This window comes from Prunus dulcis, chromosome 6 (assembly GCF_902201215.1).
Source record: "Prunus dulcis chromosome 6, ALMONDv2, whole genome shotgun sequence".
Classification (NCBI taxonomy): Eukaryota; Viridiplantae; Streptophyta; class Magnoliopsida; order Rosales; family Rosaceae; genus Prunus; species Prunus dulcis.
In genome coordinates this window covers 26,285,173-26,312,275 of record NC_047655.1, presented here as the reverse complement: position 1 = coordinate 26,312,275, position 27,103 = coordinate 26,285,173, and the positions used below count along the sequence as shown (strand labels likewise).

The following is a 27,103-nucleotide window of genomic DNA, read 5'->3' as shown; positions in this document are numbered from 1 at the left end:
CTTATTAATTTGTATACAAATTGTGATTTATAAACATGAGCAATCATGCAGCATGCAAAGAGTGTCATGGAATTTACATAATTTTTAGTGATCAGCATGTGTGTTTTTGCTCAAATTCACATCCCGGAGTTGGTGAACCCCAAAATAACCCACCAACCCCATGCACATACAATATAGTATTAAATAATGAATCAATTCTCTAAATTAGGTGTGAAACAAAAAAGAGGCTGCAAATGCAAACTTCCATGGGTAAAGGATCAAAACCAAGTCAGACGGTCTGTCACTTTAGTCCACCGACTCCCTTCAATCCCAGCCCTCAATCCATCCTCATCCAACGGCCATCATCTTCATTCTCAGACGTCATAACTAAAAACAAATATTAACCGTCAATTCCCACAGATGAAAAAAGTATATATGAAAAATAAGTAATATATTTGTCAATGTGACAATTTGCCAATTTGTCATTGTATATTTAAGCCACAAGACCCTCCTCCGTCTATAAATAAAGCCCCGGAGTCTTGTGTGTCAGTGTGGCAAAGATTCCAGCTTTCGGGTACCTACCAAGACACTGAACACGCAAGGCTCAGCCTCAGGACTCGGATATTCGCTTAATAAGTAAGCACTAGAGTAAGAGCCAAAAAATTCCATGCAAGGCTTTTTCTTTTCTTGTTTTTCATTTGTAATTTTGCTGCAATTCATTTGGCTTTGTACTCGGCTTGAATTGTCTGTTTTTTGAATTGTTTTTGAACTTTCAAAGCTGAGTTCTTTTTTCTTTGAGATTGAGTTTCTGGGTTTTTTTTATTATTGTTGTTGTGTGCTCTTATGTTATGTGTTCAATATGCGTTTGTGATGAAGTCTCTGTTTCAAGTTTAAGTGGAAATGAGCAAAGTTAGTTTGTGAGTTAAATAATTTTCCTGAGTGCTCAGTTTGAACTCGGCAGTTGGGCAATTTTGTTCTGAAGTTATATTTCTTTGTTTTGTTTGTAATGAGGACATGTGAATGGATCTGAATATATTCGTAGAAGAGAAATGAGTCAAAAGTTAATGTCTTTGGCACCTAATTTTGTGATTGGTTTGAGAATTTGAGAGTGGATGGTGATATAGCTCTGTCTGACTTTGTATTCTTGTTTCTTTGCTTGAAAGTCATGTGATGTAGTTAAATGGTTTTCCTAGTTTTGCACCAAACTCAATTACTTGCTTTCATTTTTTATTTTGTGGACAAATTTTACTTGCTTACATTACTATAGCTATGATCGCTTGAACTGGAAGAGTGGTACTTTCCAGCTCTCTAGATCTGAGTCCAGATTTGTGATAATTTCTATAATTTATGGTTAACAGGACTGATTCTCTTCCTGATAGAGTTTTTAGCTTTTTTCTTTAATGGGTGTGTGATTGAAGCTTGTCTGATGACCTTTTCTTTAGTGTAGTTACTTTGGAGGAAAATTTTATGAAAACTCTCTTCCCATACTTTTAATATAGATTATTCATTTACTTTTGCATCTCTATATGTCACTTAGCTACAGATGACTTATATGCTGAGGTACTTACTAACTCTAATATCGGTTCGTTTTCAGCTTGTAAAAATGGACACTTTCCTGTTTACTTCTGAGTCTGTGAATGAGGGACACCCTGATAAACTCTGTGATCAGATTTCTGATGCAGTGCTTGATGCCTGCCTTGAGCAAGATCCCGACAGCAAAGTTGCCTGCGAGACTTGCACCAAGACCAACATGGTCATGGTCTTTGGAGAGATTACAACCAAAGCCAAAGTGGACTATGAGAAAATTGTACGTGACACCTGCCGTACGATTGGATTTGTTTCAGATCATGTTGGCCTTGATGCTGACAACTGCAAGGTCTTGGTTAACATTGAGCAACAGAGCCCTGATATCGCTCAGGGTGTCCATGGCCACCTCACCAAGAGGCCTGAGGAAATTGGTGCTGGAGACCAGGGTCACATGTTTGGTTATGCCACTGATGAGACCACTGAGCTTATGCCTCTAAGCCATGTCCTTGCTACCAAGCTTGGTGCCCGTCTCACCGAAGTTCGCAAGAATGGGACCTTGCCATGGTTGAGACCTGATGGCAAAACACAAGTCACTGTTGAATACTACAATGACCATGGGGCTATGGTTCCAATCCGTGTCCACACTGTTCTCATTTCTACTCAGCATGATGAAACTGTTACTAATGACGAAATTGCTACTGACCTCAAAGAACATGTCATTAAGCCTGTTGTTCCTGAGAAGTACTTAGATGAGAAGACTATTTTCCATCTTAACCCATCAGGTCGGTTTGTCATCGGTGGGCCTCACGGTGATGCAGGTCTCACTGGCCGCAAAATCATCATTGACACCTATGGTGGTTGGGGAGCCCATGGTGGTGGTGCCTTCTCTGGCAAGGACCCTACCAAGGTAGACAGGAGTGGTGCCTACATTGTTAGGCAGGCTGCTAAGAGCATTGTTGCCGGTGGTCTTGCTCGCAGGTGCATAGTGCAGGTCTCATATGCCATCGGTGTTCCTGAGCCACTATCAGTGTTTGTTGACAGTTATGGCACCGGAAAGATTCCGGACAAGGAGATTCTGAAAATAGTAAAGGAGAGCTTTGATTTCAGGCCTGGAATGATTGCCATAAATTTGGATCTCAAGAGGGGTAGGTATTTGAAAACAGCTGCTTATGGACACTTTGGTAGAGATGATCCTGACTTTTCATGGGAAGTGGTGAAGCCCTTGAAGTGGGAAAAGCCTCAAGAGTAAAATATGTGCTTCTCTCTCTGCCTGCAGTTGGTCAATAATCTCCTTTCGAAGTCAGAAGTATCGCTTTTGCTTGCTTGTCATTGTGTTTCCCTTATTTTTTTGCTTTTCAAATATTTCCATTTGGCATGTTTGGATCACATTAAAGATGTATTGAATTTTGAGTCTAGTGGATGAAAACATGTAAAAAGGCTGATTTCTGAATTAGATTGCTGTGCGCAAGAAAGCATCAGCTGCAAAGCAACATCAATGTCTTGATACATTTGTTTGGTAAACAACGAAATTATGATTATTTATCCACTCGTTTTCTTAAAATTTTAATTTCTTGTTCCTTCGTTAATTTGGCTCAGAGCCTAGAAATATTCCATCCAAATGGCTGAGAGGAAGGAGAGACATAATTTATCTAACATTACAAACTTACAACTTAAAACATATCTTGTAGTGGGCTATAATAGTTTTGAACATTATTACCAACTGACAGGTTTACATACAAAAAGATGGCCACCTAGTGCATATGACATTTTCCTCATATATGGTAAGAGGGGGTTTCACCTCCTCTGGAAGTTCAACCGCCCTATGCAGAACGCAAAAATGGATGCGAAAGCAATGGGAAAAGCAATGAGAACCACTGCAACCAGAGCCAACTGATCATGGTGAAACCCAAAGTAATCCTTTAAGAAGTCAGACACTGTTTTGTTTTCCCCAAATACTATAACCTCCTTGTTTATGTCTCCATATTGTGAAGTAAGCAAACCGTGTAGTGACCAAGATGTTGGAGTCAGGTAATACAACCAAATCCACCATTTAGGAATTTGCTGCAAGAACAACAACGGATCCCAAGTCAATTTTCTATATGTTACTTACTATGTAAATACTTTGTTCCAAAAATCTTGACAAGGGTCATTGGTTTGGGTTTCGGCAGAGAAAGAGTAGGCTTACCGGTCTAGGAATCAGAAAACCGGCAAACAGATTGTATAACGTGTAGAACACAGACGATAGAATTGCTGCTATCATGAAGTTTGGTGTCAACGACACGAGCATCAATCCCATGTAGTTGTGGTACATCAATGAACAAAACACAGCATAGAAGTACCAGAAAACCTTATATGCTGATCCATAATATCCAATCATGGGATATGTGATGATCAGAAATATGACTGCCTGGATAAATAGATAGGGAACTTCTACTGCCACCTACGAGGATATCAATGATTAGTGTAAGTAACAAATTACCAAAATTTGAGAGGTTTATTGAATTGAAGTTTGTTGTCAGTTTAAAGTCATGGATAAATACTTCTAAGAAAATTGTACCTGTGCAAGTGAAAAAGCCCATGGAGAGTACATCCCTGCAAATTTCTCCCTATACATAACAGTTCTCTCTGTTGCAACATATTGCAGAACTGTTGAGCAGTTATTTATGCCCAAGAAGATGACGCCAGCGTACATTGAACCAAGTATGTTAAATAAGTTTTGCTGGTTGGTTCTGAAAGACAGAAAAGGAAAATGACATGATATGAGGGCTTACAAATTAGATATGAGTGGCAAAAATAACATGATATGAGGGCTTACATATGCTGTCCTTGGTTCCAAAATAATGCCCCAAAAATTATGGATGATACAACCGTATGCATGATGCGCATCAAGTTGTATGGAGGACTCCTCCAATAAGACAAGTTCTGCTTCCATAGACAAGATTTGAATTGCATCCATCCATTTTGAGAAAAGCGGGTAGAAAAATACAGATCTCTTGAACCAGGAGGTGGGGTGCTCAACTGTCTTACAAGCTCTATATTGTTCCTGCAAATGGGATAGTAGGAAATGAGTCACATTGCAGCTGCTTGTCATAATTAGACCATTAAATGCTCCTGATATTCTAGAAAGATGGGATCAAGCAGATGGATCACATCTTCTGCCAATGCCAGTTATGATCCTCATAGGTGATAGAGGCTCGAGGCTCCTCTGCATTGCCATTATGTTTTAAACAATAAACTTTTTTTGGACATTACTCAACACCAGGACTATTCATTTCGGTAACTGTACTCACTCATGCAAAGAAGATTTTCTGTATATTTGGGCAAAATCAACACCAAGTTCAGCTTCAGCTGATGTAGAAGTGACCTCAAGCATCCACGTTGCTGGATTGTAGTTATCTCTAATTTTATGAACACCAGGAATACTCTGCAAGAAAATTCATAAATGAAAAGATTAAGAACCTAAGCTAAAAACTTTATATTACTTAAAGCAGCTAGAACTTCTGAAATCAGAACTATTGCAGACTAACCTGAAAATATTCTATAACCCTACTCGAGTGCTGGCCCAATGGTCCAGAGTAGATTATACGTCCTCCAGTTTTCAAAAGAATTAGCTACATTCAAAGGAGAAATTACTAACAAACAAAAAGCTTTTTGGTTTGACAATTGCATTCTAATATCAAAGCTTTATCTGTAAACATCCTATTTGTTTTACCTCATCAAATGCCTCAAATATATCGATATTTGGTTGGTGAATTGTGCATACAATTGTTCTTCCTGTATTAGCTACATTCTTCACTGCTCGCATGACTATTGCAGCAGCTCTTGCATCCAAACCAGTTGTAGGTTCATCCATGAAGATTATGGAGGGGTTTGAAACAAGCTCCACAGCAATTGTAAGCCGCTTACGCTGCTCAGTTGATAGACCACTAACACCAGGTATGCCAACCAAGGCATCTTTTATCCCATCAAGCTCAATGGTCTCAAGGACTTCATTCACAAACTCCTGTTAGAAATCCAGCAGCTTTAAACAAAAGTATCTCACTAATCAATTCAGAGCCAAACTTTGATTGGATATCTTTACATATAGGTCTTACAGCTTTTGTTTTTGAGTCAATCTGAGACGCCAGACGCAGCCAAGCAGAAAAGATCAGAGATTCTTCTACGGTGATTTGTGGAGAATGTACGTCGGTCTGCTCACAGTAACCCAATATCCTAGCAAATGTTTCTTGAACCTTGGGATACCCACCAATCTTTATGTCTCCTTCAGTGTAGCCACTAGTCTTTCTGCCTGCCAGAACATCAAGAAGAGTTGTTTTCCCAGCTCCACTGACACCCATCAATGCTGTAAGAACACCAGGACTAAATGCTCCTGTAACATCACTCAGAAGCTGGAGTTTTTTCTGATTAAATCCACGTTCCCTGGTTTCCTGGAACACAAATACAAGAAAGAAGGAGATTAACATCATGTGATGTGGAAAGCTTTTGATCCCGCAACCACCAGAACCCTAAGGAAAAGAACACTTAATATGCATGGTTACCGAAGGAATAACATAGTATTGCACATCTTGGAACACCAGTGTCAAGGGAGTAAAAGGTAAGACCATCCTGCCTGATAATTGAGAAGAAAAAGGCAACTGTAAAATTGCTGCAGAATATTAATGTGACAAATAAACAGGAACAAAAAGAGAAACACAAATTTACGAAACCTTTATTGGTGGTTTTAGGAGGATGATTTGTCAACTTTTCTTCTACATTGGCATCACTGAGGTAGTCATCAGCTCTGTGAATTTGGAAGAGCTTTTCATGTGAAATGATACCACGAGATGATCCTGGAGCTGAGTGGGAATAAAAATGGGATGAATCAATGTGTTTCAATTCAAGTACCACTTCTTGAATTTAAAATAGGATAATAGAAAAATCAGCTTACACTTCAAGAAACTTAATGACAAGGTATATCCGATGCTGAAAACTATTGAAAACCCAAATAAGGCACCAAGTGATATCCAGTAGAGATATCCATCAAAGTTTAGCCCACGGCTTCCAAGTACTTCTCTCCCAATAGTAGTGTTTGTGGATAGCATCTACAGATAAAAAGCAAAAAGCATCTATTTGCTCTGAGTCTGAGTAGTATGATTATTATTTTTGTAAATGCCATAGAATAAGATCAAATCTTTTCTAGGTCTCAGTTGCCTTAAATTAGGGGAACTAATAATAATGAAATGATATGCTCACCTTTTGCCATCGAGGAGAAAGAAACTCATTTACAGAGAGGCCTATCTCTCCATATGTCAGGGGGGAAACCCAGAAACCCCACTCTAACCAAGCAGGCATGGAAGCTGCAAGCAACAACATAACTAATTAAAAAAATTATTTCAGCTTTGTTTTTTTAATTGACTGGAGAATGAGGGAAATAATCTTACGTTTTTGGATAACAAATCCACTAAATAGCAAGAGAAACAATATTGCAAAGCTACCAGCTGTCATACTGGCAACCATAGTCTGAAAGAATGAGGCCAGGAAGCGAAACATGGATAGTGATGTTAAGTGAACGGCAAAAAGTAGCAAGAACTGGCAGAAGAACCTAAAACAAAATCACAGATGATGATGAAGGCTCAGAGTCACAACTCAGAATATGAAATTTCTTGTGGTAAAAGAAAACCTTTAACTTGAACTCACCTCTGGGCCTCAGGACTGTATCCAATGACATAATAAGTAAGAGAAGTCCAAACCAGGGCTTCCACAAATGAAACAGGAACTTTTAATAGTGTTGCAGGAACTGCATAAGCCCAAGCTGGGTAGAAACACAGGTCTCTCTGTTTGTAGAAAACTTCCAGTCTTTGAAGCGTCATTGACATCTCAGGAATTCCATCGACGAGAAGTATGATGAGAGCAAAGAACAAGGCACCCATGTAGTAGTTACCATGCAGAACATCAACATCCATTCGAGTCCTCAAAAATACAGTCATCGTAATAAATGCAATGGTGATAAGCTGCAGTGAAAATGTCTTATGCTTCAGAATCCCCAAGTCCTTAGACACAGACAAAAGTGTTTACCACCAAAACAATGAGTTAAGAATTGTAAATGCAAAAGCACAAATGATGACCTGAACTGTCTTGAACACATAGATAAAAGAATTCCTCCTCATTAGAAGAAGTTCTCTCGATGCACAAGCTCTAAAGAGTTCCCATTTAGAAAGAGAATACACACTAAAGGAAAGAGAATTCTTATGGTTTTGAGGCTCATCGTCTGTCTGTATGAGATCTTCATCTAGCTTCTTCCCAAAAGAAGAAGTCTTGAATTTTTTTGAGAACATATCAATGGATACATAGTTGTGAGGTTCCGCATGGTACCAATAGTGTGATTGATCCTTTTTAGAGATTACCTGAAGAACCAAGATGTTAACTGTTGCATTAATTTGAAAAATGAAAGCATGGAAATAAATGCATCATAAGCTGCAATTCACTTGCCTCTTGAATGAAATCAGCAACCCCTTTCCTCTCAGGACACTTAAACCCACAATCCTCAAAAAATTCCAAGACATGATCCCGCGGACCATGATAAACAATCTTCCCTTCTGACATTAATATAAGGTCATCAAAGAGATCAAAGGTCTCCGGTGCAGGCTGAAGAAGAGAAACTAGTAAAGTAGCATCTGTTATATGCACCAGCTGCTGAAGACAAGCAACAATCTGGAATGCAGTGGAACTGTCCAAGCCATTTGTTATTTCATCCATGAACAAAGCTTTCGTGGGACCAATGATCATCTCCGCTGCAAAGTTTTAATTGACACCAGGTAGGTCAAAGTGGATGTTGGAAGTTAGTAACCAGTAAAACCAGTGAATGTTATGGATTTGAGCACATTGCATAACCTTCTATAACTATCAGTGTCTCTATTTGCATTACCTGTTGTCAGTCTCTTCTTTTGTCCACCAGAGATACCTCTTCTCATGGCATCTCCAACCAGAGTGTCAGCACATATATCAAGTCCAAGGATCTGCAAAACCATGGCAAATATTGTAACACTCTGAGAAGCATTTGTGTGGATTATAGGAAAGAAGATTAACTTCAACTCTGTTGAAGGCGAATGACCTTCAATATGTAGTCTGTCTGAAGGGTTCTTTTCAGTCCTTGAACAGAAATTGCCTGTCATAATCAACAATAGGGTGCATAACCTTGATGAAGAACACAAACTGCAAGATACCATGATCTCGTAAACATGGAATGAATATATCAGTAAAGCTTGAGTACCTTCATGTAGGTATCTACATCTGGATCTGGAATAATTCCTGCCTCCTTCTCCCTTTTACTCACTTCCAGCATAATATCTTTGTAGGCATAAAACATAAAATCACTGTCCTTCACCATTAGGTTGTATACAACTAAACCGCAATTATCTTAAACTCAACAAAACCTACCAGCTCGGCTTCCAATACCCTGACAGCGGGCTGAAAAATCAAGTGTTTCCCTCACAGTCATCTCAGGAATGTGCACGTCGAGTTGGCTTATATAAGCTGAAGTTTTCTGGGGGACAAACTCCCCTAGTTTGTGTCCGTTGTAGGTAACTTCGCCTGACCACTATTCGAGAAAAAGTAAGACAAAACAAGCAACTATGAAGTAGGAAAACAAAGATTTGCATCACAAGTCACAGCTTCGCACTACTTCCACATTACTAATGGCTGTTTTTGGTCCTCGAAAGGGTCATCACTCATTACAAAGATACGCAAGTATAAAGATATACTAGAAAACCTTGAGGGATTTGTCCAGATTCCCTGATAGCGCCTTTAAAAAGGTGGTCTTCCCACATCCTGGGGGGCCAAGCAGTAAAGTTAACCTGCAACAGAACCAATTAGCACCAAGACGAGAAATCCACCAAGGTAACAACCATTCTAACGAACTTGGCTTAGGTAAATTTAGTAGACTGAAGTATGCTAGCCTACCTTCCAGGCTTTATTGTACCCCTAAAGTCTTTAATAATGCTTATCGTGGCCTCACGAGACTTCGAACCAGGAAACTTGGCAAAAACCTGTACAGAAATCTTAAATAAATTCTGGTTGAACATATAATATAACCTATAAGCTGCCATATTTGGAAGTGCCAAAAAAAAAATTCACGTCCAAATTATATATAAAATGTTGTACAGTAATAATGGGTTTGACTTTGTGAATGGTTGAGTTGTAAAACTACTCTTGGCCATGATGTGTACTTACAGAAAGCATGCTTTTGACAGAATTCCATAGAGTTGGGAGGGGTTTTCCATGAACCACCTCACACACTGCTTCCACACACAGATCCTTATACCTCACCTCGACAGTGGGCAATTCTACGCCAACCCTACAAGAAGTACGAATCCGAAGAAGATATTAGTTACTGTGAGAATGTGAAGGTAAAGAGTCCCACATTGGAAAGTTGAGAAACCTAGCAAGGGCTTATAAGGAGTTGGGCTACTAGCCCCATGACCAATTGGTTTTGGGGTGGAACCTATGCTCACAGTTACCACATGCTTGGACAGAGGAACTGATATGAGTATAAACATTGAAAAAAGGGAAAGAGAAGCATCAATGCGTCGGAAAATTGGAAAACAAATTAGGAACAACATCCATTTTCTTAGTAAGTAAAAACCAATAAATAGCAACATCCTTGTCTGAAATTTAAGCTTTGCCTAGGCATCAACGGCATGTACCACTAAAATTAGTGCCTGCAAGTGCAGCATCAACTCCATTTGAATTTATCGTTGTTATATATTTATGTTCCTACACATATACATAAATGACCATGAGGCAAAGGAGAAGAAAAGGCTTACCTGTCAATCCTATTTCTAATTTTACGCAAGAGACGAAGGTTGTCATTCTCAATGTGTTTGATGAGCTTCTCTATGAACAGATGTCGTTCCAGAGCTCGAAGCTTGGTAACATCAACCACTCGCTTTCCTTCACCATCAGCCTCATTTTCATCCTCACCCTGATCAAACAAAGATGATTTCAATCGTTCAAATGTTGGCAATCTCTCAATAGCTGCCCACTGCTCAGCATATTGAGCATCAGAGTCATCTTTGGCAGAACTCAATACTGAATTGCCTCGGAAACTGGAGGAGCGACTCTGAAATGATAACCTAAGGCTTCTTCCAAACTCTTCCAACTCAATTCTTAGTGACTCTATCTCATCTCTACCAACCATCTGAGCCATAGTCGTTAAGTTAGAGAGAACTTTGAAGAAAAACTAAGTGGAAGTACATGTAAATATGCAAGATCAATTGTTGATTTATATATACTAAGACTATAAAGGTTGATGAAGTAAGCTGATGCATCATTCTTATTCTTGGTCTCCAAGGAAATTGACAATGCTTTCTGTGAGAAAACATGTTACTTTAGGCAAACAACACAATTTGTAGTAAATGTCACGTATCAAGACACAGAGGCTGACACAATATATTCAAATATCAATCGCATAATTGCTGGGAAAGTAAGCATTCTATGATGTAGTTTTGCAGGGATCAAACTTGCCATATCTCAAAAGTAGTTATTCCTCCGTTGGTTATCCACTAGGTCCAAGTCAATGTGATAAAAATATTGAGCTGACTGATTTATTGGAGTCTTAATAGGGAAGAATACTTGGGAAATTAGGATTATAGAGGAAGAATAGGTCATACATGGGGCCCTTGATCGCTGCCCTTCTTGTGCAAGAAATTAAAAAAAACATTGAACTACGTCGACATTACTTAATTATATCAATAGAAATTTGACCAGAACAAAGATAAGTTAATTTAGAAACATTGTCTTGCTTGGCAAGATATGCATGATAACAATGATATGTCATTGTCTCTTTGTTGCTAATTTCCCGTTTTGGTACTGTTGGGTCTCTGGATCATGAATTACCATTTACAGAAATACCACGTTCTTATGTGAAAAAGATTGCAGTAAAACTTTGTTAAGTAGACCCCTTTTCGAGTATCAGGAACCAACAAAAAGATAAACCACAGAAACCATAAACTAAACCCTAGTGATTAAGTTAAACATACTCCCCCACAGCATAATCCATACCTTAAAATCATCAGACCGCAGCTAAGATCGTGATCAGCGGTAAAATGCTCAAAAAAGAGTGCCCTGCAACCAAACATGTATGTAGATGTCAACCAACATAAGGGTCAAGAAGATTTCTAATTCTGAGAGATGTAGTGTAGTGTAGGCACAACACTCACCTGACTAGAACAAAACAACTTCTTGGGCTTTCTGAAAAGTAAAAACAATTACTGATATGCCTCTAGTAACCATATAAATAAATAAATAAGTTGGCTGCCTGCCTCTTAACATTAAAGCCAGAAGACAACCAAGACAATGGAAATTATATCAAATACCATCTGTCCAAAACAACCACCTGAGCATGTACCTATTTTCACCTTGGCCTTTTATGGCCCTCAGAATGAAAGAAAGGGTGTTAAATCATGGAAGATTCTGTGTCCCCTTAACCTCGGCAGGATGTAAAACCTACTTGGATACGCATATAGCCTAGTACTGATTGGATGGTTTGTTTGGGTTCAACCCAAAGCAACCTTCAAAGCACAGTGAGATGTCCATTTTCTTGGTGCCACAGAAAAGCTCATACATAGCTATGATTGTTGACAGCAACATCCGACATGTTTTTCCTTTTCTTTTCTTTATCTCTTTCCCTGGGTGCTCTCTTAGTCTATTTTGCACTACCTTATGTCCTTTAAACAGCTGTAACTTGTATCCAAAATTGTCCAATTCAATTTGGTTCGTCAAAAGTAGTAGTCTGAAGCATGTTAATGGAGATGAACTTCTGTCCATGCCAGAAACTGAATCAACCAACATTCATCTAGTTGACTTCATTAGAGTCATTATTTATAAAACACAGTCGGTTCTTTTATTAATTTCTGAGCTTGTCGTGGCTGCAGCGTTCTTAACACAATCATAAAAACAAATTTTTTTTATCTAACTAAAAAAAGGGAGCATTTCATCCAACAAATTTGAAGAGCAATCATTCTGTACATAGCCCCCCATTGTCTTGGGTTTTTCACAAACACCACCACTTTGATACACAAACAATATATCTCTCCATCTACCAGAAAGGAACAAAAGGAAAAATGAAGGGAGAACAAAAAAAAAGGAACACAAGGATCATCTCTCTCCCCCATCAACCCCCTCTCCCCTGCCCTAATAGCATCAGATCAGACAGACACCCAAGAATTTGGGAGTAGAAAAAAAATTAAGAATCACCCTCACTTTCTATATTTCTGAGATTCTCAACTGAACCACTGGCTTAATTACGTCCGCTGATAGCCTTTGCTTTCTGATCTTGAACCCGGATAATCACTCCGATCAGTATCTGAATTTTCCCTCTGGGAATCAATGTCCATGCTGCCTGCTTCAGTTCTTCGGTGTCTTCGATCCTGAACATCAAGAAGAAAACTTATATTCAAAAGACAGCTGAAAATCGTCAAATCAAATGTCCAGCCATTGGTTGACCAGTAAATGTCAATCAGCTGGGATCCTATGAGGACCAACACCATAATGGATTAGAGCATGGGAACACAAAAGGTAGTTGTAGAGAAAGGGATTTGGATAGAAAATTGAGCAATTAAAATGCATGAGATAATCAATTGATTAAATCTTTTGCATGAACAAAATGTTTTGTTCATTTCAATCAAATTTTGAATAATTTATTCCAAGCAAGACAGTACTAGAGTTTCATTGACTAAAAAAAAGGTAACCCCAATTCAGGAGACAGCTAAAAGGGTCTAGAACATAGATGTAACAAGGACAAAGTAAGAGGCAACGTGGTTAGTTAGAAATGGAATCAGATATTTCATCCTGGGATTCAGAAGCAAACAAGATCAAAAGTATTGCAGGTTCATTATCCTTCTTCAGACATAAATTCAAATTGCAATCCATCAGAAATTGTGTTTCCGAGATAGAATGAGAATCTAACCTCTCTTGGTATGGGATATTCCTCAGACTCGAGCATACGGACAACTTGGCCCATCTTGGGTCTTTTTTCAGAATCTGGATCAACACACCTCAAAGCAGTCAAGAGAGCTCGTTTTAGGGCTCTTGTTGATGGTCTCACCTCAATGTTTGGGTCTACGACTTCTTCAGACCTTCTGCTTCCAACCATCATTTTTAGCCAATCGACCAGATTTACCTGTGAGCATTTTTTTTGAATAGAAACATTTTTATTCAAATTTGTAAGGATCAAAACAAGGGCATTTAGAACGCAGATAAAAAGAAAAAAACACTAGCCGGTGAAACAGGCACAAGGCCACTCAACACATAACTAAACAACCAAACATAAAACAACCCCTTAAGATACTACGGCCAGCAGATTGCGCATAATTGTAGGATAGGGTACATCCTTAAAACCAAGGGAAGTTGATGCCCAAAGGGCAGCCCAAAACTTCACTCTATCCCATAACTCTGCCACTCCCACTCCCTTATAATCCTCAACTGTGAGCATTAAAACTACATGTCAAACAAAACTCCACAAAGTTGCAATATTATAACTTTATTGACATTTCTGTCTGTAGAGGAATATTATAACTTTATTGACATTTCTGTCTGTAGAGTATCCTCTACAGAATAGAGATAAAGAAATTAACGCAATGAACATTCGTAGTTGCAATATTATAACTTTATTGCCATTTCTGTCTGTAGAGTATCCTCTACATAATTCTGCACTCCTAACTAGATTTAGACTGTAAACTGTCAATGGTAACTGTCTACCATACACTATTGAATACATTCGTTTAAGGGGCATTCACTACTTAATACAGATAATAAATCCAACTTGCATCAAGCTTCTTTATGATTCTATGTTGACAAGAGTCTGGTATTTTAGGATGGTTAGAACTTGCATCAAGTTTCTTTGCTATTGATTTTTATAACTTGTGCATACCTCATGTGCAGGGCGACCATAGTCCACAGGGTCTCTTCCAGTAATTGCTTCCAAGAGCAAAACCCCGAAGCTATACACGTCGCTCTTTTCATTCAAAAGTCCGGTATTAGCATATTCAGGGGCGACGTATCTGAAATGTTTTTTGGGAAGCAGGGACAAGAGAAATAATTAATCCTCTAGCATCAATTAATCGATTTATTCTGAGCATCTAAAACTGAAAGAAACAGCATTGGTCAGGGGCCAAAAGGGTCATGCTCAAGAAATAATACTAACCCAAAGGTTCCCATAACGCGAGTTGTCACATGACTTGTCCCCGCACCCAGCAGCTTGGCCAGGCCAAAATCAGATACCTTGGCATTGAAGTCTTCGTCAATCAATATGTTGCTAGATTTAATGTCTCGGTGTACCACTTTTGGTTCAATGGCCTCATGCAAATAGGCAAGACTGCGACAAGTATTATCACATTCAATGAGAACTAGAAAACCTGGAAAAAAAAAATTTGTACGCGATTTGACTTACGCTTTTGCAGTTCCAAGGAGAACCTTTATGCGTGCTTCCCAAGTGAGATATCCATGCTGACGCATTGCTCCATGAAGCCATTGCTCCAAATTTCCATTGTTGACATACTCATAGACCAAAATCCTGAAATTTTGAAATGCAAATGAGACCAACTATTGTAGTTCAGGTGTTACTTCAACAGCAGTAGGCTATTATATACTCAATACTGAGAGATCAATCCACCTCTCAGATATTAAAGCCACAAAAGCTTCTTTGTTTCCACCTAATTTATGGGGACCTACACGTACTTTGATATCTCATTTTTTTCGTAAGAAAACAATTCAAAACATAGAGTCAATCAGTTAGTTCATCAGACTTAATAAACTTTGAAAGAAAATGGTACCTATGAGTCCCTTCGACGCAGTATCCCAGTAGACGAACCAAATTCTTGTGGCGCACATGGCCAATTGCTTCAACTTCCACCCTAAATTCTTTCTCTGCTTGGCCTCTAAAGATGTTAAAACAGTTCAAGTTAAGACAAATTCATGGAAACAAGAATGGTGAATGGAAAAACCACAATAGAGTCGGGATATTAGCAAACTCACAGGTTGTTTAGGATCTTTTTAACGGCCACTGGAGTCCCATTGATGAGATTTCCCCTGTAAACAACTCCATATCCGCCCTCACCAAGGACATTTTCCTTTGAAAACCGATTTGTTGCAAGCTCAAGGTCCCTCAATGTAAACCAGTGGCCCCAACCCAAGTGAGAGAATTCAGGCAGGCCAACTAGAGGAGACGGGGCAGTTATTGGATACGATGAAGAAGCCTTATACACCGTAACAGTGCTGGAACTCCCTTCTTCTCCAGATTGGTACAGGCCACCATCGTTTTCTAATTGATTAAATGAACCTGACTGGCTGCTATTCTCTCCATTCTTCGATTTGCCCATACCCAAATGGAGCATGATCTTATCTGATTCTTTGTCACTGGATTTGTCGTGAATGGTGAGAAGAATTCCATCACGAGGAGCAAATTCACTTGCAGATACTTGCTCCACTCGAACTTCCTTAATTTCTTTTGAGACAGTTGGGATTTGACTAAGGGGAATCTTGTCCCTAGCTTTCCTTGATTTCTTACGTGAAGTAAGGCACATTGATAGCACAGAGAGGATAATTATGATAAATAATGCAACAGCTATTCCAATTACTTCCCAGACCTTCAGATTAAAGAAAGCTTCCTTGGATAACTCTGCTTTCAGATCGGAGGCCATTCTATCAGATACCAAAAACCCTACACATAGCAGAATCTCACATTAAGATTGCTTCTGATTCATCATTTATATCACTGTCAAAATCTTTTCTTTCAATCCATTAGCATCAACTAGGGATGATAAAATTACAACCTGGTACTTTTAACCAATTCCAAACAAAAATTAAAACTGAAAAAAAAAAAAAAAAAAAACTACCAATAAAGGAGAAAACTTGTCAGAGCCACATAAACCAAATAAGAAAGATGCAGGGGTTAAGCAGAAACGTCAAATTATTAGTAGACAAACCAAAGCAGTTCAATAAACATACGGACAGAACATAATGCATATACAATAACTCAATAAACAAATTCATTCTCTGTGGGGGGTGAGAATGTGAAAGTAGACAAATGTTAATAATTGAAAAGAAAATTTCAACCTCTTACCTCTGTGTGATGGAACTCAAAAGAGCAACCTTGAAATGCCAGATCTTTGAAACCCCTTCAACATTCCTTGTCCTAAGACAAACAATTAAACACACAATTCCAGATCTCTGACCAAGAAAAACCCAGAAACATATATCAAGAAAGCCTCTTTAAGAAACCCAAATGAGCCCAGTGCTCAAAACTAAAATTAAAAGTTAAAAATAAAATATATAGCCAATAAAACTGGAATTCCTATATGGGTTTTCTCTGTGGGGCAAATGTGTGTCTGAATCTAAGTTGAGATGGAGCTTTCTGGCACCAGCACTGAGCCATCTCAAAAATCCAAACCCAAAAATAACAAGAAAGATCATGTACCTGTGCAAAATGGTAGAGGGACATGGAAAAAACTGATATTTGTGAGTGGTGGGGATATAAGAAGAAGGGATGGAGTTATCAGTGGTAGGTGGTGAGTTTGGAGTCTTCAGACTGAGATGCCTTCAAAAACATAACACATACAGTAAAACAGAAGCATGGAATTCTGTGATGTAAAGGTCTTCAGATTTTCCTGATTTGATATGAACACGACTGATTGATTACCAGTAATTTACTTTAATGTCTCTCCTTTTTTTTTTCCCATTATTGTGTATTTATTTATTAGAATTGATTGCTGTATTTGTGTGCTTGCTTCTGTTGTGAATTGAGTTGGGTGTGTGAATCTTAGACACCACTGTGGTAACAGCTCTCAAGTTTTCTGCTCTTTTGTTACATCTGTTGTCATTTTTAAATATTAAAATATAAAAAAATAAATTTACCTTTTTTCGGATTACAATTCTCGAATCTCAGCCGTTACTTGGTCAAGTCAAACACCTCCCTCTGTGTTCATAGGTTACAAGTTATTTATAAAGGCAACCAACTGTTAGTATATCGGATATGCAATGCAAGTACGAGCAATTAGTGAAATTTGGAATGTAAATGCCATCTGTCACCAGTTGTCTTCAACCTTATCAAAAACACCAGTTGTTTTTTTATCAAATTAAACAGAGATTGCTTTGCTTCTTGCTCTGTTTCTACTTTGGAATGGTTTCTAATCTCCCACCAAAATATACTCCTGTTCATAACTACACTTCAAATATGAGCTATTGCCAAAAGGATTATAAATCTCAGGTTTGATTGTAATAAAAAAAAATTATTAGCATGCTCTTAACCATTTGAATTACACATTATAGTCAAATTATGCATCCAACGACATCCCGAATTCTTATCGTCCTATGAACTAAGAAAGACGAAGAGGTGGGTCACAGGACAACAAGGCATGTGGTACCACCACAAGGAAATTCGGTGCACCATAAAAACTGAAATAAGAAAACAAATATAAAATATACAAAAACATTATTATTATTATTTTTTTAAACTATTGAAATGCAGCATGCTACAGGGATTTTTTTTTCCTTTCTGGTTTGTCAATGCTATAGGGAATCAGTTGTTATGCAAAAGCACTAGTAGAATATTATTATATCATATAGTTTTCAGTGTGCTTCCCCTCTTGGCTGCAAATTTAAAACTCGTAACACCACACAACATTCACTTTTTTTTTTCTTTTTTTTTTTTGAGCCAATCAATATGTTAATAGGTTTAATAATTAAATAAAACTATATTTAAGAAAAAATTAGTTCATCCACAAACTAATAGGTGAGGGAAAAAAAAAGAAGGAAAAATATTCAATGATTTATTTGAGTTATATTATATGTTCTAGAAATCACCGCTGGCAATTTGGTATCTGGCATAAGCTGTCCACTTCTTGGTAGTTTTCCTGCAACCTGATCTCAGTTTTATATTTAAACAAATAAAAATTGGGACCACTGGCTTCTTTTAGTTTTCTTGTAACATGGTCTCTTAGTCCAAATTGACCATTAGGTAAGTAAACAAGTTATTGAATATTTCACCTCTTCGAAGGAATCATCACTAGAGCACGCGCACACACTTACACTAAGGCTTGAGACTTTGTGTTATCCATAATAATACATATTTGATCGTCGAATTAGTCAAGTAGTCTATTCTTTTTTTGTGAAGCCATGTGAAGCAGTAAAAAGGAATTTCGATCCTATAGCCGCTCGTAAATCGCCCATCAAATCAAGTTTTCTTTGAATTTTTGTTAATTTGCAAATCATTATACCCCATATGGCCCTACACATAGCTACCAAAATTATGTCCATGTCCATTCATATAAACATAGAAGTAGATCGATTGGTGCTTTTTATTTTGGTGTTAGAAATTATTAGGCGTTAGGAAATCGTCCCTCAAATTAAAGAGGCTTGAGCTACCGATGTGTACAAGCTCTTAACAACCACCACAACATTTTCAATGTCGACATTATCAACCCTGTATTGAACAATTGCTTGTGCCTAACTTGGCAAAAGAATCCCTCTCAAGCAATTGGCTTGTATAATTGTACGTGGATGTTAGGTGCCTGCATGGTTTTGTCTAAAACGTGCATGCGTATTGAAATCTTGTACGTAGCCATAACTGTGGCCAAATATTTATATTTTTTGGATTTTATTTATCGGTTGCTTTTTCGTGCAGGCATGTAACACATGACATGGACCTAAATAATTCAAGCTAAGCAATCCCCATCTGCCATCCTTAGGTTTCCCTTTCTGATGAATCTGATCCCTTGCTTGACATGCCAAAACCCTCATGCTAAAACTGACCATCATCACCACAGCATTGGCGTAACGTTTCCATGCAATGATCTGTTCAGTCTGTTGACATTGAATAAGTTATGTTTATGATTTAGCTGTGTGCCATTAATATTCTAATTTAGCATAAGGGAGGTCTTGCGTATGCGAGTTAGGCCAGTTGATTAAGATAATGTGCATGTTCTTTTGCACTCGAGTTTAATTTTCCTCCCCGAACATTAGAGCCGTTTAGAATATTACTTTGTAAAAAAGAAAAAAAAACATAAGAGAGGTCCTATAACAATAACGACAACAAAAAACTTGCCTTCAAGGAGGATCAGACTTATAAATTGATTGCATGCAATGTAAGCGACGTCCGTTGATTGATCACAATGCATGTGGCATAATGTTATAATTTTGGTTAAAATTATGCATTTTCATTTAGCCGCGCAACCCGTGACTCTTATGTTGAAAAGACTGCATTAATTGAGTTCGATTCTTTAGGATCCCGGTGATTGTGAAGTTGATCTTTCTTTTGAATCATATGATTACGAAATTGCTGAGTGACATGTTTAGACAACCATTACATGCAAGATTCAACCAAATAGGTTTTTATGGTTGAAACAGATAAGTTGTTGACTTTACACAACTATTATTTTTCTGTAAAACTAGGGAGTTGAATTTGAGATTTCTTCTAGCATTAAAACGAAAAATACTATTAAATTAATGACTAGTTGATACACAATTTTATATTACGCTACATGTTTGTTTCCTTTTTTAGATAAAATTCTGTGAAATACATAAATGCACCATCAAAGTTTAATATTTTATCTAATCACATCTGAATTTTGTAACATGTTGTGACTCCTGAGACTCTGAACCATGATGATTAGGAAGAATAATGAAACAAAATTGAGTGAATGATTAAAACTTAGCTGAATACCGTGGCATGACAAATAATTCTTGGCATGACATTGACATACGCCAATTCCATGCGGTGAATGGGGGGAATCCATGCAGATTGCAGAGATTTGAGGGAATGTGGACCAGAGCGCTAGCTAGCACGACTTTTTAGCCCACCAAAAGGCCCTCGTAAATTCCAAATTTTCTAGTTTTCTAAGCATGCTATACTTCCCATCATAGGAATTGTTGTATGCGTCATAGTCTATACTATATAACAATAAAACAACATAGTTATTTACATTAACACCCTTTAAGAATTTTGGGTTTTTTACAAAATCCTTTAAGGTTTTAGAAATTACACGAACACCTTTTAAGATTTTAAATTGTTTTCACAAAATCCATTTTCGTTAATTTTTCGTCTAATGATTGGTAATTATATACATATATATAATTTTAAATGACAAAGCTAGCCTTTGAGATTACATTGCACATTCATTCATTAAGGTTAATTTTGTCACTTGCATACATATTTTTTTTGTAATGAAATCATCAATTTTTGGACGAGCAATCAACGAGAATGAAATTTGTGAAAACAATCTGAAACATCAGGGGGTGTTTGTATAATTTTTGAAATCTCAAGGAGTTTTGTGAAAACACCAAAAATTTCAAGAGATATTAGTGTAATAAAACAAAATGTATGTAACATTATCCTTTTCGAAAGATTATCCCTTTTGGGGGATTTTTTTTTGCAAAATAGTGTTCATCTTTTCAACCATTGCAGAAAGTATATAAGCAACTACTAACATGAATTAAATACCACCTGAACGAGCTAGGGTTTATAGAGGGACAAGAAAAGACTTTAGGAGGTGAAAAAGAGAGGAATAAACTAAAAAGAAAGAGATATGGCACTGCAAAAGAAATATTGATTACAATTCCTCATCAACTGAAAATGAAAGAGCGATATGATTTATAGGGTGGCTCGTCTACATTATCCATAAACTTTGAAAAAGAAACCCTAACAAAATTTGATTTGAAAGATATCGTTTGGTATCCTCTGAACCTGCAGATTCAGTTAATCATCACATAATTATGTCATCAAGTTTTTAAATTAAAAAAAAAAAAATTAGTCAGACATCTTGTGCCCTACCCACACCATATTATAATAAGCTAACTTGCAAATTAATTAGGATTATTTATTATTGTATATTCTTACAACTTGGATATGTGTATATGATCTAATTTGGTCACACTTTCCACAACATCCATATGGTGTATGGTTGCTTATGTGACTTAAACAAGGACATTAGTGGTTAATATAGCATTATCCAAAATCCACAAGATATTGATTAGGTGATTGTGTTGTGTCTAGTTGTCCCTTTGAGTTTTGATTATAAAGCTTTAAATTTCCCCCTTTTTATTATTATTTATTGGTTGAATATCAATATTAATTAGGCTCGAAACGAAATGAGATTGATGAAAATGAGTTTATTTTTAAAGGAATTTGTAATTGCACGATTTGATGGAAGGAGCAAAAGTGTGTGTTGAGGAATATAATAAGTCTCACATTCGAAACTTGATAAAAATAAATATAATATGAGTGGTTCCACTACTAATATCATTAAGATCTTTTATGATAGAACCTGGTTAAGTTGTGGACAATATCGGTATTATTAGTAGTGGGCTACTAACCCGTATCTCTAAAATTTAACATAATGCCGATCAAAATTGAGCAATATATATTCATGCATAGTATAACATATAAGAAAATTACAAAACACCCTTGAAAAGAAAAAAGAATTTATAAGAAGATATAACCCAACAAATAGAAATGGCCAAAAAGACCCAAACAAATTAGTGAACAAGTTGTGGTGAGGCTTCTAGGATTTGCTAAACAACAAATGGCAAGACAGAGAAGCACAGGGTAGCCAAGCATTAGTTAATGGGTTCACCCACAAGGATGGATTTAGTGCAAACTGGCCATTTTAGAGAAACTGTCAATTGTGATAGAGATAATTAGATAGTACCAATTTTTTTTCTTCCCAAACAAAGAAAGTGATATTTGCTAATCAATTTCTCAAGCAAAAGGAAATATTGATGCATGATTGTTGAGAGCTCTTCCAATTAGAGCCAATTGAAGAGCTAAAAGACACACTAAATTAAAAACATTAGGATCTGTAATTGGGCCAGGATTGAATTTAAGCTTAAGCAACAGGTCTATATCAAATGGAGCTTGGAAAATGTATCTTCTCTGGGAATGGTCAATAACAAGGGTGCTAAAATTTAGTTAATGCAAAGCCATACGAGCATGGAGAGATGCAAATTTGGGGAGCTGAATACGGGAATGTAAAGGGTGTCTGAATTTTTTAAAAATAAGTTTAAACTGTTTAAATAGAGACTCTAGCATAGGTCAAAATTCACAAAGTAGAAGTCAATTAACAGAAGATTGGCTGGAAACCCTAGCTCCCTTTCTCCCAAAAAAACACTCTTAGAGCCTTTTCCACTTTGAGGGGGGAGGAAGCCATTGTTCTTACCCCCTCTCCCCTCTTCTCTTCCTCCTTTCACCTCTTTCCCCATTTTCAGAGACAAAGGGTTTTCCCTATTTGTCTTAGTTTTGTTATGATTTTCATCCAACCATTATAGGCGGCTGCGGCTCAGCGTTAGATCTTCATCTGCATTTCGGTTCGGATCTCCACCACCATCTTTTTTGCAATTTCTTTATGTTTGGAATAAGTTGCAGAGACTCTTTGGGTTCTCTGTGTAGTTTTCACCTCTCCTTTTGTGAGAGTTTTTCATCTCTCCTTTGTGAGAGCTTTTCATCTCTCCTTTGTGAGAGTTTTATTTGTATTGTTGTGGCTTGGTTTTTTCAAGCTTTATCTCTTTTTTATTATTCTAAATTTGCAATCTTAGTTAGGATGCCTATGCCAGAGTTTCTTCGATCCTACCTGATCTTTAGTGGAGACACGCCAAATTGTCTTAATTTTGATATTAGACCGCTCCGTTATTGTAATGGTCCTTTTGTGACTAGTTTGTATTGGCCTTTTGTGGCTAATGGCTTATTTGGCTGAATTATGAATGCAATCATAGAATTTCTCAACCAAAAAAAAAAATGTTTAAATAGAGTTGTTACAAAGAATTTACAATGAGGCAAAATAATAGATCTTATATGTTTTTCATATGACCGTGAAAAGGAAAGAGAAGAAAGGCTTATGTAAGCCAACTTTTTCTACAATTGAATCTTGCGTCACAAATAATATTGGGCTATGACTTACTTATAAGCGAAAGTACTTCCTATAGAAAATTTAATCAAAGTACTTACGGCTCATTTATGAGTGATTCTGAATATGCCATAATTACTTCTGGAAAGAAGCACCTCCCACGTACTTCTCTAGAAAATCACTTTTTTGTGATTTTAAGTGATTTTGGAGAGAAGCACCTCTCATATGCTTCTACATAAAATCACTTAAAATTACTTAAAGTGATTATTTGAAAAAGTAATTCTCCATAAAAATGATTATCTGCCTCTTCAGAATCACTCCCAAGGAGCCCAAAAATGTTCTTTGAATACTCCACCACACCTTACAATTTTACTAGGCTACTCATATTAAAACATGTAACCCCTGAAAAAGACAATAAATAAAAAAGGAGACACAATCCAGGGCTAAGTTTGGGATTTTAAAAATCGCTACTTGTTTGGTGGGCTAAATTGGACCACGCTTCTCAAGTCCTAGTCATTGTTTATGGGCTTAAGTTTGACTGAGACTGAACATGGCCTTTCGGGTCCAAGTCCAAGCCCGGACTCTGGAACCCAGACGACGACTTTGACGGCGAGGGTTGGGGCGAGCGTCTCTTCTTCTACATCGATTTGGCGTTTCGCCTTCTTCTCGTCTTCTCTGTTGAACGTCCCGTGGCTCTGATTCTGCCCTAGGTACGTTTCTATGGCTGGTTTTCTCTAGATCTTACAATGATGACAACTTTGATTTATATTCTCTGGTAGTATATGATGCCTTTGGTGGTTTTAGATTTTGTCTTAATTTTGAGTTGAACTTGATATATTTAGGGCTGATTCGAGATTTTATTATATGGGTTTTCCTTCTGAACTTGAAATGCAATAATCCTAAATCAAGTTTAGGAGAAATATGAAGCTCCTCACAAACCCCTCACCGTTGTGTTGTGGGTAGTGACAACTGGGGCGGTGTGGCTGCCAAGCTCATTGCTTTAACACCCTCAAGCTCTCTTCTTTTCATGTAATTTCTATTTTTATCGTTTGTTTTCTACATTTCCGTTTTCTTTTTAGATGCAATGCAAGTCATAATTTTGGTTTATCCATTAAACTTCTATGTTTGCATTTGGTTGCTGTTGAGAAACTGAATAAATTCCTAAAGAATGTTGTTGTGCCAATCCGCATTTTCAAATTTCATTTGTCTGCCAATGCCAATAAATAAAATTCTTTAATTAGCTTTTGCAAGCCAAAACCTTTCAAATTTAGATTGCAGAAAAATGATCATTCGAATTCGAAAGGATGACACAACTTGAATTTGAAAGTTGTCATTGGGCATAAGATTGTTGGAATGACAGTTTTGTTGCATTATGCTGTGTAATAGCACCCTGAGAGTATGTTTGTTTTGTCTGAATTTTGTTTTGGTGCATTATGCTGTGTAATAGGCTTCTGAGTTTTTTCCTGAGAGTATATCTTCTCAAAACTGAAAACAACGAAGAATTATAAAAAGAATTACAGAGACAATTGTAGAAGGAGAAGATTGTTGTTATTTCTGATGATAATGAGAGTTTTACAAGAATGGTTAACCTTTATACAGTTAACACCTTGATCTTGAACTAATTGACCCAACGAACTCTCTAGCAGACTTCTAACAAACCCATATAAGCAACTAATACAGAATGACACTTGTCAACATTTTATAATGACAAATGTCCTTGCTATACTATAAAAAAACTCATGGAACCATACAAAGTCTCTTCTCAATAGTATGCAATATGCAGTTCATTGTTAATTTACAAGCATTGGCATTTGGATTTTCTTTCTTTTTCTTATATGAACTACCAAATATGATTCAAATATCTGGTGTCGGATCTTCTGCCGACACCTTAGAACATCATGTACATAGTCAAACCCTACATTATTGTTCGATTATCAAGAAGGCCAACCAAATTGCTTACATTACATGCATTTGAGGTGGGAAAACCTTTATTATTTCATGCATTGGTCCGACTAGATTCGGACATTTCACATTTTGCATTATCAGTCTGATTTGTGTTTCTTGGTTTATAATTTTTATATGATATTAATTATTCTGTTCATTTTTGGTGCAGCTTGATGATAATTCACTAAATCGCTTGTTCTTTTATCTTGCAGTTTTGGGGGCATGCAACCGCGGGTTCCATCTTCATTGCATCAATGGGTAAATTCACATACTTCTCAGGCATTTGCCCCATGTGTCGCAGGAAGTGGCAATTAAAAGGTTGAGAAAAAAACATTGGAATCACTCCTTCAAGTGCAGGGGTTCCAATTGTTATACTGGTTGATGTAAAGCGAACACCTCCAGTGTATATCTATTGAGTATTAGTTTATGTAAACAAAAGTAGCTCCATCTCTAGGTTTCAATTTTTTACCGTTTATTGTATTCCTCCATAAACCACATTTTTGTTTATTCGGTCTGATGAGCGATCCCCAGTGAGCATAAATAAATTTTTGATGGGTAGTCTTTTTAAAAACTGTGATCCAATTAATATACGGGTATGGGAGGCGAATTTAAAGTAATGACGACTTTTAGCGGCGGTTAAATATATCGTTGCTAAATTTTTTTTACTTAAGGTTAGCGGCGCTAAACTCATAGGGCACAAAATTTTGTCACTAAAGGTCCGTAAACCGTAACCAATCGCCGCTAAAACTCCAGAACCGTCATTTATTCCCAGATTTAGCTACAATATGCTGATTAAAATGATTTCTTCTCCTGTTTTTCACTAGATATTTCTTTTCGTTCTTCTAGAATGCCCCAAGGGATTTATAAAACTGCGAAAGAACAATTAGTTATCATTTATCACATTATAAATTTACAAAAAAGAAAAATTATGGAGTGTTCTTATTTCATGTGATGAAATGCTTGTAAGTTTTGGTATGTTTCTAATGTTTATACAATGACTTCTTCTCCTGCATAATGTAATTTTAGGATTCCGGATTGAAAAACAATATCATTTCTCAAATGGTTTGTGGATATAAATTACATGAAAGTGTTTTTTTGAAACGTTTACCCGGAGTTTTTTGCGATAGGTGTAGACTTGGGTGTTAGCTGATACCACATGTTGAAATTCTTAGAACTTGGATATGTATTTATGGTCTAATTTGATTACACTATTCTCAACATCCATATGGTATATGGTTTGGTTATGCAGGATACTGGTTAGGTCGTTGTGTTGTGTCTAATTGTCCTTTCGAAATGATTTGAGTTTTGATTATAAAGTTTAAAATTTCCCCTTTTTTCTTGCTTGAATATCAATATTAATTTTGCTCTCCAAACAAATTAAGATTAATGAAAATAATGCTCAGAGTAGAGCAATATATATCCATGCATGATACAAACATATTAGAAAGTCACAAGAAAAATACTATTGGGATGAAATACAATAATCACCATAAGAAATGGCAAAAAAAACCAAACAAATGAGTGAACAAATAGTGGTGGTTTCATTATTGTCTATGCAGAGGCTTCCAGGCTTTGCTAAACAACAAATGCCAAGACAAAGAAGCACAGGGCAGCTAAGCATTAATTAATTGTTCGCCCACAAGAAGGATGAGTTTAGTGGAAACTGACCATTTTAGAGAAGCTCTCAATGTTGATACAGATAATTAGATGAAAGCAAATTTTTTCCCTTCTCATAATAGTGAATCCGTCTCCTTACATCCAAGTTCGAATTGCCCTTGCTGAAG

General features: G+C 37.0%; 3 protein-coding genes and 1 long non-coding RNA gene across 7 annotated transcripts; 2 read left to right on the top strand and 2 right to left on the bottom strand.

Moving 5' to 3' along the window:
- Positions 1-439: 439 nt before the first annotated feature.
- On the top strand, positions 440-3,052 carry LOC117631500 (S-adenosylmethionine synthase 2-like). 2 transcript variants are annotated; one of them, XM_034364699.1, is made up of 2 exons: positions 440-615; positions 1,574-3,052. In XM_034364699.1, exon 2 carries the CDS (start codon positions 1,583-1,585, stop codon positions 2,753-2,755), a length of 1,173 nt encoding a protein of 390 aa, XP_034220590.1. In that variant the 5' UTR covers positions 440-615; positions 1,574-1,582; the 3' UTR covers positions 2,756-3,052. The 2 variants fall into 2 exon arrangements, with proteins under 2 accessions (XP_034220590.1, XP_034220591.1); XM_034364700.1 differs by having other exon boundaries at positions 462-627.
- A 248-nt stretch (positions 3,053-3,300) lies between these two features.
- On the bottom strand, positions 3,301-10,705 carry LOC117631046 (pleiotropic drug resistance protein 3-like). 2 transcript variants are annotated; one of them, XM_034363972.1, is made up of 24 exons: positions 10,308-10,705; positions 9,715-9,838; positions 9,445-9,530; positions 9,254-9,338; positions 8,923-9,082; positions 8,756-8,832; positions 8,597-8,650; positions 8,411-8,501; positions 7,975-8,276; positions 7,611-7,889; positions 7,183-7,496; positions 6,927-7,087; positions 6,739-6,842; positions 6,434-6,587; positions 6,213-6,341; positions 6,045-6,115; positions 5,601-5,933; positions 5,219-5,509; positions 5,034-5,117; positions 4,797-4,930; positions 4,322-4,549; positions 4,064-4,235; positions 3,692-3,946; positions 3,301-3,567 (listed from the first exon to the last, which is right to left on the bottom strand). In XM_034363972.1, exons 1-24 carry the CDS (start codon positions 10,688-10,690, stop codon positions 3,301-3,303), a joined length of 4,338 nt encoding a protein of 1,445 aa, XP_034219863.1. In that variant the 5' UTR covers positions 10,691-10,705. The 2 variants fall into 2 exon arrangements, with proteins under 2 accessions (XP_034219863.1, XP_034219862.1); XM_034363971.1 differs by having other exon boundaries at positions 6,045-6,160; positions 6,249-6,341; positions 10,308-10,690.
- Positions 10,706-12,458: 1,753 nt separating this feature from the next.
- LOC117630759 (probable receptor-like protein kinase At5g18500) lies at positions 12,459-17,320 on the bottom strand. 2 transcript variants are annotated; one of them, XM_034363523.1, is made up of 9 exons: positions 16,958-17,320; positions 16,604-16,710; positions 15,517-16,201; positions 15,315-15,419; positions 14,933-15,055; positions 14,687-14,857; positions 14,414-14,543; positions 13,451-13,663; positions 12,459-12,911 (listed from the first exon to the last, which is right to left on the bottom strand). In XM_034363523.1, exons 3-9 carry the CDS (start codon positions 16,179-16,181, stop codon positions 12,786-12,788), a joined length of 1,533 nt encoding a protein of 510 aa, XP_034219414.1. In that variant the 5' UTR covers positions 16,182-16,201; positions 16,604-16,710; positions 16,958-17,320; the 3' UTR covers positions 12,459-12,785. The 2 variants fall into 2 exon arrangements, with proteins under 2 accessions (XP_034219414.1, XP_034219415.1); XM_034363524.1 differs by having other exon boundaries at positions 12,474-12,911; positions 16,604-16,675.
- Positions 17,321-23,925: 6,605 nt separating this feature from the next.
- Positions 23,926-25,871, top strand: LOC117632312. The gene is made up of 2 exons (XR_004586457.1): positions 23,926-24,085; positions 25,532-25,871. It is a non-coding gene; the product is annotated as an uncharacterized LOC117632312 (long non-coding RNA).
- The last annotated feature ends 1,232 nt before the right edge of the window (positions 25,872-27,103 follow it).

Coding starts and splice junctions, on each gene's coding strand:
- LOC117631500 (XM_034364699.1), top strand. CDS start 1,583: ATGGACACTTTCCTGTTTACTTCTGAGTCTGTGAATGAGGGACACCCT.
- LOC117631046 (XM_034363971.1), bottom strand. CDS start 10,690: ATGGCTCAGATGGTTGGTAGAGATGAGATAGAGTCACTAAGAATTGAG. Junction 9,531..9,714: donor CTGTCAAAAGCATGCTTTCT/GTAAGTACACAT, acceptor ATTTCTGTACAG/GTTTTTGCCAAGTTTCCTGG. Junction 9,339..9,444: donor GGTACAATAAAGCCTGGAAG/GTAGGCTAGCAT, acceptor GTTCTGTTGCAG/GTTAACTTTACTGCTTGGCC.
- LOC117630759 (XM_034363523.1), bottom strand. CDS start 16,181: ATGGCCTCCGATCTGAAAGCAGAGTTATCCAAGGAAGCTTTCTTTAAT. Junction 15,420..15,516: donor AAAAAGATCCTAAACAACCT/GTGAGTTTGCTA, acceptor TAACATCTTTAG/AGGCCAAGCAGAGAAAGAAT. Junction 14,544..14,686: donor CGCGTTATGGGAACCTTTGG/GTTAGTATTATT, acceptor AAAACATTTCAG/ATACGTCGCCCCTGAATATG.